This window comes from Otolemur garnettii, unplaced genomic scaffold (genome assembly GCF_000181295.1).
Source record: "Otolemur garnettii isolate 467f Iridium unplaced genomic scaffold, OtoGar3 scaffold00018, whole genome shotgun sequence".
NCBI lineage: Eukaryota > Metazoa > Chordata > Mammalia > Primates > Galagidae > Otolemur > Otolemur garnettii.
Genome location: NW_003852413.1, coordinates 21,370,311 through 21,382,366, shown reverse-complemented (window position 1 = coordinate 21,382,366; position 12,056 = coordinate 21,370,311). Strand labels below are relative to the sequence as shown.

At 46.8% G+C, this 12,056-nt stretch overlaps 1 protein-coding gene across 1 annotated transcript in view; it reads left to right on the top strand.

The window, feature by feature from the left end:
* Nucleotides 1-8,171, top strand: part of LOC100950894 (membrane primary amine oxidase) — a 10,851-nt gene extending 2,680 nt beyond the window's left edge. The window contains exons 2-4 of the mRNA XM_012803219.2: nucleotides 4,805-5,090; nucleotides 6,876-7,005; nucleotides 7,276-8,171. Of these exons, the coding sequence (XP_012658673.1) occupies nucleotides 4,805-5,090; nucleotides 6,876-7,005; nucleotides 7,276-7,551 (692 nt within the window). The 3' untranslated portion in view covers nucleotides 7,552-8,171. The remainder of the gene's footprint in view (nucleotides 1-4,804; nucleotides 5,091-6,875; nucleotides 7,006-7,275) is intronic.
* Nucleotides 8,172-12,056: the final 3,885 nt, after the last annotated feature.

The following is a 12,056-nucleotide window of genomic DNA, read 5'->3' as shown; positions in this document are numbered from 1 at the left end:
TTGTTTGTTTATTTTAGACAGAGTCTCACTATGTCACTTTTGGTAAAGTGCCATGGTGTCGCAGCTCACAGCAACCTCAAACTCTTGGGCTTAAGTGATTCTCTTGCCTCAGCTTCCCAAGTAGCTGGGAATCCAGGCTCCCACCACAACACCTGTCTACTTTTTGTTGTAGTTGTCATTGTTGGTTAGCTGGCCCAGGCCAAGCTAGAACCCACCAGCCTGGGTGTATGTGGCCGGCACCCTTCCCACTGAGCTACCAACACCGCCTATTTATTTATTTATTCATTTAATACAGAGTGTCACTATGTCACCCTCGGTAGAGTGCTGAGGCATCACAGCTCACAGCAACCTCAAACCCTTGGGCTTAAGCAACTCTCTGGCCTCAGCTTCTCAAGTAGCGGGGAGTACAGGTGGCCACCACAACACCCGGCTATTTTTTGGTTGCAGTTGTCATTGTTGTTTAGCAGGCCTGGGCTGGGATCAAAGCCACCAGCCTCGGTGTATGTGGCGGGTGCCCTACTCACTGAGCTACAGGCACTGAACCTACACAATTTTTTTTTATTGTTGGGGAATCATTGAGGGTATGAAGAACTAGGTCCTACTGCACAATTTAACAAAGGAAAAAAAATCATTGCTCTCAGGCAGCCTCCATTCTAACAGAATGGAGAACAACAGGGAAAAAGCTCCTGGCAAGACAAATATGATAGAGATATTTTTAGGCTCAACCTCTCTGTACTATAGGTTACTCGAGAGTAAAAAAGATATAATGGTGCCTTTCTTATAGGGCTGTTGTGAAAATTAATGATGACTACTTTTAAAAACTTTGTCCTTTAGGCCCAGCACAATGCCTCACACTTGTTATCCCACCACTCTAGGAAGCCAAGGAAGGAGAATTGCGTGAACTTAAGAGTTGGAGACCATGGCTCGGTGCCTATAGCTCAGCAGCTAGGGCACTGGCCACAAACACTGGGGATGGCGGGTTAGAATCCAGCCCAGGCTAGACAATGGGAACTACAATGGCAACTACAACCAAAAAATAGCCAGATGCTGTGGCTGGCGCCTGTAGTCACAGCTATTTGGGAGGCTAAGGCAAGAGAATTGCTTAAGCCTAAGAGTTGGAGGTTGCTGTGAGCTGTGATGCCATAGCACTCTACCAAGGGCGACATAATAAGACTCTGTCTCAAAAAAGATGTCAATGCATCATATTACAAGTGACATTGACCTCATGCACTTGGGTAAGGTGGTGTCTTCCAGCTTTCTCCATCATAAAAGTTAACATTTTCCATTTGCAATTAATAAATAGCTTGAGAAAAATACTTTGATTCTGGCTTGGTGCCTGTAGCTCAAGCGGCTAGGGCACCAGCCACATACACTGGAGCTGGCAGGTTCGAATCCAACCCTTGCCCACCAAACAACAATGATAACTACAACAACAACAACAAAAATAGCCAGGCATTGTGGCGGGCGCCTGTAGTCCCAGCTACTTGGAAGGTTGAGGCAAGAGAATCACTTAAGACCAAGAGTTTGAGGTTGCTGTGAGCTGTGATGTCACAGCACTCTACCGAGGGCGGCAACTTAAGACTCTGTCTCAAAAAAAAAATTTTTGATTCTATACAAGTATCTTTTTTCTTTTTTTTTCCTCAAACTTTTTTTTTTTTTGTAGAGACAGAGTCTCACTTTTTCACCCTCAGTAGAGTGCAGCAGAGTTGCTCCAGCAACCTCCAACTCCTGGGCTTAGGCAATTCTTCTGCCTCAGCCTCCCAAGTAGCTGGGACTACAGGTGCCCGCCACAACGCCCGGCTATTTTTTGTTGCAGTTTGGCCGGGGCTGGGTTTGAACCCGCCACCCTCGGTATATGGGGCCGGCGCCCTACTCACTGAGTCACAGGCGCCTCCCTTTTTTCTCAAACTTTTGCCCACTAATTTTAGCCTCTATTGGTGGATTCTACCTTCAACAATTACTAGTGTGGCATTTCCCTGTTGGTTGTCTAAATTTTTTTCCTCATTGTGTTTGAATTTTAAAAATTGACAGGTAAAACTTGTATATATTTATCCTGTACACACATTGTTTTGGAAATACGTATACATTGTAGAATGGCCAGATTGAGCTAATTATCATACATAGGTATATGTATGACCTCACTGAGAACACTTAATATCTAGTCCTAGCAATTTTGAAGAATGCGTTGTTATTAACTATAGTCACCATGTTGTACAATAGATCTCTTGAACCCATTCCTTGTATCTAACTCAAATTTTGTATCCTTCAGCCAATGTCTCCCCAATCCTAGCCTCCCCAAGCTCCTGGTAACCACCATTCTACTCCCGACTGCTATGAATTTAACTTTGTTTTAGATTCCACATATGAGATCCTGTATTTCTGTGCCTGACTTAGTTTACTTAACATGATGTCTTCCAGGTTCATACATGTTGTTGCAAATGAGATTCCCTTCTTTTTAAAGGCAGAATAATATTTCATTATGTATATACACCACATTTTCCTTATTCATTACTTTTTTCATGATTTCTTATATATTTATTAATTGGAATTTTCCATCTGGAAGAGCTGTCCCTCATTTTTTCATTTACAGCAGAACCTCATAGTTGACTGCCTCCTCTACATTGACCATCTTGTTAAGTTGACCTAATTTTCAAAGACTGGACATGGTCCACCTATATGTATCAGTACAGTAGGCCCAGTTCCTTATGTTGACCACCTCTGTATGTGATCAGTTTGTTACCGTCCCTTGGGTGGTCAACTTACTGTATTTATGAATTAAATTATTTATTCACAGTTGTATGGACTCACAGTTATTTATTGTATTCTAAAGGTGAGACCCCATCTTTATAAAAACTAGAAAACTATCAGGGCAGCACCTGTGGCTCAGTGAGTAGGGCGCTAGCCCCATATACTGAGGGTGGCAGGTTCAAATCCGGCCCCAGCCAAACTGCAACAAAAAATAGCTGGACCTTGTGGCCAGCACCTGTTGTCCCAGCTACTTGGAAGGCTGAGACAAGAGAATCGCCTAAGCCCAGGAGTTGGAGGTTGCTGTGAGCTGTGACGCTGCAGCACTCTACCAAGGGTAATAAAGTGAAACTCTGTCTCTACAAAAAAAAAAAAAAAAAACTAGAAAATTATCATTTGTTTCTTACATTGTTCCAACTTCATCCATTGGGAGGTCGCTTAGGTTGGTTCTTATGTCCTTTTGTCATACCTTTACACAAACTTTTTTGAGCACTCTCCTATTTTCCGGCACCACAAGATATTCCAGTTTCATCTGGTATTTTCTCTGCTCCAGACAATCAACTATTCAACCTGGAATCAACTATTTCTCTAAGGAGTTTTGGCTCCTTCACCCAGGAAGTATGCAATATATTCATGCAGTGTAGGAGCTCTGGTTCCTTCTATTGGAATATGGTATTTAGAAACCAAAATCTGGGCCCTCTCAGTGGACTTGCCTAGAAAGTTTAAGTACATATTCTATCCAGTACACACACACACACACACACACACACACACACTTATCTTTATCTCTGTATTTAAATGATAATTACTTTTAAAGCAGTTAGAACAGTACTTGACACATAGTGAGTCCCTTAGAAATATTAGCTAATGTTGTTTTTTGTTTTTTGGGGTTGCAGTTGTCATTGTTGTTTGGTGGGCCCAGGCTGGATTTGAACCCGCCAGCTCAGGTATATGTGGCTGGCGCCTTAGCCACTTGAGCCACAGGCACTGAGCCAGCTAATGTTGTTATTGGACACAGGAGCCCAGATGTGTGAATGGACCAGAAAGAACTCTAGGTCTGTAATTGTCACCTAAGGGTATAAACCCTGGGGTGTGGATTAGGAGCAGTGAATCCACAAAAGGCAACTAAGGGTTTGCTGAATCAGCCTCTGCTCCCTTTGGGTCCTTGAAAGGTATAGAGGGAGCGGACATGTTTTGATATAATGCTCTTTGGAGTCAGGTCACTTAAGTTGATTCCTAACATGGAGCCTAGTTAGATTCTAATAAAATCATTCAAAACGCCAAAAGTTGGAGGAACAGACTATGCCTTTGGCCCTACTCCCTGCCAAGTTTCAAATTATAAGAGGCACCTCCAAACCCCAGTAACATTGGGCCAAGCATTGGTTTTCCTTCCCTTTAATCCCCATTTCTGCTGTCTATATGCTGTGGGGTCACTCTCTGTTGGCTTTCTCTGTGCTGACATGTGGGCACTGTAAAGTTTGACTAAGACCAACATCCCCAGCACTGCCATGATACTAACTGTACATCCCTGTTGAACAACCAGGCACATTATTTAAATGTTCTAAGCCTTAGTTGTCCCATTTGTGAAATGGGAACTCTTCTAATCCCTCCTTCATAAAGTTGTCATAAAGGTAAAACATCAGTCCACATAAAGCTACCTAGGCAGAATTCCTTCAGGTTCGGGGGAGTATGAATCTTATCTTCAAGATAAGGCAGTTCTAGTTTTGCCAAAGGGCTTTAGATAAGAGGGGAAGACCCCCTCTTGGGTCAGAAGGAATACCATCTTGTATATTGCTCATTAGGCTGTTCTAACCTCAGATAACACCTCTGGAGTAGCCCCTCAGAAGGGGAAGGTTGGCAGAAGCCCAGCCACGAGGCATCTGGGACTATTACCTGAGATGACCTATTCCAGATTTCTGGACTGGGGATATCTTGGGGAGAGGGAAGTATGGGGCACACTCAATTCTGGGATGCCCTTTGGACCCTGCTCTGAGGCCAGATGTGGGCAGAGTCTGCAGGGGCCAGGTGGCTCCATGACAGGCCCTTTTCACATGAGCAGGACTGAAGAACTGGGTCTGGGCCGAGGACATGGCCTTTGTTCCCACGGCTGTGCCTTGGAGCCCCAAGCACCAGATACAGAAGCTTCAGGTGACCCGGAAGCAGCTGCAGACCGAGGAGGAGGCAGCCTTCCCCCTGGGAGGGGCCACCCCTCGCTACCTGTACCTGGCCAGCAACCACAGCAACAAGTGGGGTCACCCACGGGGCTACCGCATCCAGGTGCTCAGCTTTGCCGGAGAACCAATGCCCCAGAACAGCTCCATGGAGAGAGCCCTCAGCTGGGGGAGGTAAGTGGGGACTGTCAGAGAGGGGATAAAGGAGACTGACTATGACAGAGGTTCTCAACCTTCCTAATGCCGCAGCCCTTTAATACAGTTCCTGTGGGTCTTGACCCACAGGTTGAGAACCACTGGACTATGAGAAGGGCCCCACATTGCTCTACCTCCTAGGATGCACATGCAAACACACACACACACACGCACACACACACACACCTCCTGTGGCTACAATCTTTAGCTGCCCAAAATGAAGGCTACTGGCTAGATAAAAAGCATTGAAGCCAATCTAGCCAATGGTAGAGTCTGGGTTATGGGTATAAAGGTGTTCACTATACAGTTCTTCCAACTTTTTTGTGTACTTGAAGTGTTCATGTTAAAGGTTGGAAGAAAAAACAAAAAGCAGACCAAGCTTGGACGCTCACACCTGTAATCCCAGCACTCTGGGAGTTCGAGGCAGGAGGCTCACTTGCAGTCAGGAGGTTGAGACCAACCTGAGAAACAAGTGAGACCCCATCTTTACAAAAACTAGCTGGGTTGGTTGTGCCTGTAGTCCCAGCTACTCAGGAGATGAGGTAGGAATATTATGTGAACCCAGAAGGCTGAGATTGCCCTCTAGCCTGGGCAACAGAGTAAGACTCAAGAAAGAAAAGAAGGCTCTGCGCCTGTAGCTCAAGTGGCTGAGGCACCAGCCACATACACCTAAGGTGGCAGGTTCAAATCCAGCCCGGGCTTGCCAAACAACAATGATGGCTGCAACCAAAGAAAATAGCCAGGCATCGTGGCAGGCGCCTGTGATCCTAGCTACCTGGGAGGTGGAGGCAGGAAACTTGCTTGAGCCCAGGAGGTTGGAGGTGGAGGTTGCTGTGAGCTGTGATGCCACAGCACTCTGCCCAGGGGGACAGCTTGAGGCTCTGTCTCAAAAAAAAAAAAAAAAAGAAAGAAAGAAAGAAAAGAAAAGGAGAGAAAAGAGGGCAGTGCCTATGGCTCAGTGGGTAGGGTGCGGGCCCCATATACCGAAGGTGGTGTGTTTGAACCTGGCCCTGGCCAAACTGCAACAAAAAATAGCGGGCATTAAGGGTCATAAAGTGAGACTCAGTCTCTAAAAAAAAGGAAAGAAAGAAAAGAAGAAGGAAGGGAAAGGAAAAGAAAAAAACAAAGAGCAAAGGAGGAACACAGATCTGAAAATCTGAGGGAGGATTCCCCAACTTTCAGGCATTTGAGGCATTGAACTTGACCTAGGATGGAAATCAGGTCTTGTCCATAAATATGGGTCCCCACAGGATCAGGCTCTGATCTGGACGGATGGATGAGCAATCTATACAATACTCCAGCTGACATCTAAGATACAGGATATTGGCTTGGTGCCTGTAGCTCAAGCAGCTAGGGCACCAACCACATACACTGGAGCTGGCGGGTTCGAATCCAGTCAGGGCCCGCCAAATAACAATGACAACTACAACCAAAAAATAGCCAGGTGTTGTGGTGGATGCCTATAGTCCCAGCTACTTGGGAGGCTGAGGCAAGAGAATTGCTTAAGCCCAAGAGTTTGAGGTTGCTGTGAGCTGTGACACCACAGCACTCTACCTAGGGCAACAGCTTGAGACTCTTGTCTCCAAAAAATAAATAAATAAGATACAGGATATTGAACAAATAGGGGAACCTCTACAGGGCATAGTGGAGAGATGGACAGAGAATGATAAAGAGGCTCAATATCCTGAGACCTTTGTATCCTCAATACACCTTCAGGCCCTGGGATAGTTGATGACCTTGTAGGTCTAACAAAATTTCCTGTAGGTATCAGCTGGCCGTGACCCAGCGGAAGGAGGAGGAACCCAGTAGCACCAGCATCTACAATTTGAATGACCCTTGGACACCCACTGTGGACTTCACTAACTTCATTGACAATGACACTATTGCAGGGCAGGTCAGTTGAACAGCCAGTGAGGGAGGAGGTAGGGTTGGGGGCAGAGGCCAGGGGACCAAGAATGAGAAGCTTCACTCTCTCCCAAGCCACATTGCTTGGGAGTCTTTGGAAACCACTAAGAAAGGAAACTACCATTCTCCATTTTTTTCCCGAGAAATTAAGAAAGTATACGCTGGTGAGCTGAGTCACTACCTCCAGGACCATCATGGGAAGCAGGTCATGTCCTCAGCAAAACCAGACCTCGTGATCCTCTTTCTTCTCCGCTGCTAGGACTTGGTGGCCTGGGTGACAGCTGGATTTCTGCACATCCCACATGCAGAGGACATTCCCAACACAGTGACTGTGGGCAACGGTGTGGGCTTCTTCCTCCGACCCTACAACTTCTTTGACGAGGACCCCTCCTTCTACTCTGCTGACTCCATCTACTTCCAAGGGGACCAGGATGCTGGGGCCTGTGAGGTCAACCCCCTGGCTTGCCTACCCCAGACTGCTGCCTGTGCCCCCAACCTCCCTGCCTTCTCCCATGGGGGCTTCTCTCACAGCTAGGTGGTCCCTGGGCTGGGGAATCTGCCCAAGGGCTCCAGGGTAGGCTAAGGGGGTGGGATCAACTGGGCACAGGGTGGGCAACCTGGTTACCTTTTCTTCTTCCTCCCACCACTGATGTCTGTTCATCTTCTGGTCCCCAAAAGTCCCCTCTCTTCCATTGCCCTCCCTCCCTTGCACCCTCCTTGGGACCAAAAGCATCCTGAGCCTGTGATGCCTGACGCTGGGGGACTCAGTTTGTTGCTCCCAGCTGTGTTGGGTCCCATCCCAGAGAGGCAAGGATGCCCCAGTCCAGGAGCCTGGGGTGATGACCAGGCTTTTCCCCAGATGACTCCCATTTTTTTCTACCAATTTATTTAAAAAATAAGACAAAGTTTATGTACCATAAAATGTACCTTTTAAAGTGTACACTCTAATGGTTTTAGTATACAGGTATTTACCAAGTTATGCAATCATTGCCATTAATTCCAGAACATTTTTATCATCCCAGAAAGAAACTCTGTATCTGCAATCACAACCCATTTCCCCCTAAACCCTCTGCAACTCCAGGCCTCTATGTTCTATCACAGTGGATATGCCTATATTTTGGATATTTCATATAAATAAATTCATACAACATGTGATCTTTTGTGATCAGTTTTTTGTTTTGTTTTGTTTTTTTAGCAGTTTTTGGCTAGGGCTGGGTTTGAACCTGCCACCTCCGGCATATGGGGCCAGCGCCTACTCCTCTGAGCCACAGGCGCTGCCCTGTGATCAGCTTTTTTAACTTAGTATAATGTTTTTGAAGTACATCCATGTTGTCATTTTACTTCTTTATGGCTAAACAATATCTCATTGTGTGGAGATGCCACATCTTGTTTATCCATTCATCAGTTGATAGACATTTGAGTTGTTTCCATTGGGGGGTTATTATGGATAAATACTGCTAGTTTTTGTATAGATATATGTTTTCACTTCTTGGGTATATGCCTAGGAGTGAAATTGCTGGCTTACATGGTAATTCTATATTTAACCCTTTGAGGAACTGCCAGTCCAAAGGGACTGTACTTTTTTTCTTTTTTATTGTTTAAAATATACATAACATAAGATTTGCCTTTTTAATCATTTTTGAGTGAAAATTCAGTGGCCTGAGGTACTTTCAGAAGCTCTTGTGGGCCTCCCCAGCTCTCCTCTTCCCTGGGGCCTCCAAGACTAGAATGTTTCCCCCAATCCCCCAGGCAGGGTCCCTGGGAGGCCCACATGTGTCAGCCTCAGGTCTTGGGCAGGTACTTTCTGCATCTGTTCCCTCTCATCCAGGCACTATCCTCTTCCTCCCAATCCTGCTGCTGCATCAGCATCTCCTGCCTGCTGTTTCCCTAAAGTGATGGGGGACATCTCTGCTGCCTCAGGTCTTACAGTCATCTCCCCTCAATCCCTCAGTTCTGGTGTCCTCTGTCCCTGGGCTGGGGAAGCCTTGCAACTGCAGGGACTGTGACAGCTGGATTTCTGTCTTATTTGAGAGGACAATCCTTGGTTATTTCCTGTGGGAGGGATATGCCTCTGGCCAGCTTTCTTTAGCTTATCTTTCTGCTTCTCCTTGTCTAAAAAAAAACCAGTTTTCCTGTCAGCTTATTATCTGCCCATGCTGCCCCATGATTTTCCTCTGAATTCCTACCATTTCCACAGGCTATGTGGGGGATGCCCTTGTGAGGAAGAGGGTGGTCAGGTGACAGCCTCAGCTTGGGGTCAGTGGGTGGAATGATAGAGTATCATCTGTTCCCAGGGCCATAGTGACAATGGCCCTGGGGACATGACTGCCTCTATTCCTCTGCCAGCAGCCAGTTAAGTGACTGGAATATCATTGAGGATAGGAACCAAAAAGCCTTAGGAGCTCAGGGAACCAGGCCAGGAACTGCCCAATCAGGCATGGGGACCCGGCTGACCTGGTGAGGCAACAGCCTCCAGGCAACCCCTTCTAGGCCATGAACTTTGGCTGGGTGTAAACAAGACTTGGATATTTTTCAGGAATGGCTCTGGGGTGGGAGTAAGGCAGGGAGGGCTGAAAGGCCTGGTCTTCTCAGGTACATCCAGGCCAGAGAAACTCATGTGGCCTCTGGTCCCTATCTTTGCATCTATAGCTTGCCTATTCCTGTTGGTGTCTGTTCTGAGGATCATGAGATCATGACGAGTGGGGAGGGTCCTCTCCCCAGCTGGAAGCCTAGGCTGCCCACCCAGCCCAAGGGGAGGGCACACTCATAGGGCAGGATCTGGCAGAAAGGAAGTCCAGGGCACAGATTTGGATCCAGCTCAGCTTGTGAGCAGAGGGACATCACAAACTCAGAGCTCAGGCCACATGGAATCTGGGGTTCTCTTGAGAACTGCCTAGATCCCCAGGTCAACCACATGGGTTGGAAAGGATCTAAGTTCTGGCAAAGGGAACTTTGTCCACAGACTAAAAGCCATGGGAACCATATTTTGGATTTGTGGGGAAGGCAGAGCTAGCGGCTGTTGCTCTCTCTTCTTTCCATCGCCTCACCTCAGTGATTTAGCTTTTCTTGACCCTCTCAGCCTAGATCAATACCTTGTTTTGACTTTCTTGCATTTTCTTGTTTAAAGAAATTTAGGCCCTGATGGCAGAAAATTTCTGTCTTGCCCCCAAAACAAAGCTGTGGGGAGCCGGGGCTGCTTTCTCAGCTGGTCACTTCTCTAGGTACAGAAAAGGGGAGAAGGTGGCCCCAGCCTGAGGTCGGGGGTTAACAGGGGACTGCAGCTGTGGCTCACCTGCCAACAGAGGTGTGTGCAATGGGGCTCCCCACTAGAGCCAGAAGGCACGGCTGGAGCAGCCCCAGGGTGTGTGTGTACCCCAAACTCTCAGGAAAAGACCCTGAGGCAGCATATTGAAAAGCTCTTCTGGGATGTGTCCTTCTAGCTTCAAGAACGAAGCAACCAGACACCAAGAAATGCAGCCCAGAAAGGCACAAAGGCCGAGAAGCACCAAGTTCTGGGGTGAATCTGGCAAACTCCCTGGGGATACCTCAGGTTCCTGATTACCCTGCCACGGATTGGCCCAGGCTGCTGGCGGAGCCTGCCCCATTCCCACCCTAACACGTGGCCCATGGCTGATAGGCCACCATGTCTGCTCCCCTCAGGCTCTGCAGGCATGGACTACAGCTTCTGTAGCTTCCCTCCTCTCCACACTTGGGCCCTGTGAGCAAAATAATCTCATTCAGCTGCCCGAGGGACTCACCTGTCCTTCATTCATTCCCTGAGCATTTTCCAACCCCTGCTATGCATTGGGCCCCTATTAATTCTGTGATAATAATCATCGTAGTAAATAAAAACAATTGCCTTCATAGTAATAACTTGGTGAAGTGAGGGATACGCAGAGGAAAAGGCTGTCTCTGATCCCACAAAGCTCTCACTGCTAGGGCCAAGCCAGCAATGAGTCTTATATTTCAAAAAATAGTTTATTTGAGAAATAAAGACAGGTGACCTAAATGCAGCTCATTTGCCACTTAAAATGTCACCTACCCCGCCCCAAAAAGGTCAAAGAGGAGTCACAATTGGAGAAGGAAGTGGGAAGGGGGAAAGTAAGTAGGGAGGGGTCAGCATTGGGAAGGGGTAAGGTGGGGATGGGAAGAATAGGGTTGGAGAGCGAGGAGGACTGGAGAGCCCTCTGGCCTCTCCAGGCTACAAGCCTGCACTTGCTGCCTTGCTCCATCTGTCCTAAAGCAAAGAAGCCTTCATTCATTCATTCATTAAGGATTTCGTGGACTCTTTCTGAATGTGAGATTTGCACTGGTGCACAAAAATGAGTATTCCCCATATCCTTGCCCTCAAAGAGCTCAAAGTCTCTGGGCTGGGGGAGGACTTTTTGTAAACAATTACGAACATTGGGATAAGAAATGGCAGAGAAGAAAAGCACGCAACCAGGACCCACCTGTGGCCTGTGGGATCTGGGAGCACTTCAGAGAGGAAGTGATTTGTGTTTAATTGTATTCATTTTCTCTTCTTTTCTTTTCTTCTCTTCTCTTTTCCTTTTTCCTTTTTTCCCAGATAGAGTCTTACTTTGTCTCCCTGGGTAGAGTGCAGGGATGTCATCATAGCTCATAGCAACCTCAAACTCTTAGGCTCAAGTGATCCTCTTGCCTCAGCCTCCTGAGTAGCTGGGATTATAGCCATGTGCCACTACACCCAGCTATTTTTTTTCTTATTATTTTTAGTAGCGATGGGTCTCCCTTTTGCTTAGGCTGCTCTTGAACTCCTGATCTCAAGCAAGCTACCACCTCGGCCTCCCAGAGTGTTAGTGTCTATAGGCATGAGCCACCACACCCGGCCACTACATTCATTTTCCCATATGAATTAGTAATACATTCACAAGTTCAAAATCTTAAAGGCACAAAAGGATGTATGCCTGGTGATGGTCACAGAACTCTGGGAATGTACTAAAAATCATTGAATTGCATACTTAAATGGGCAAATGATACTGTATGTGACTTATATCTCAATAAAGTTGTATTTTAAGAAGA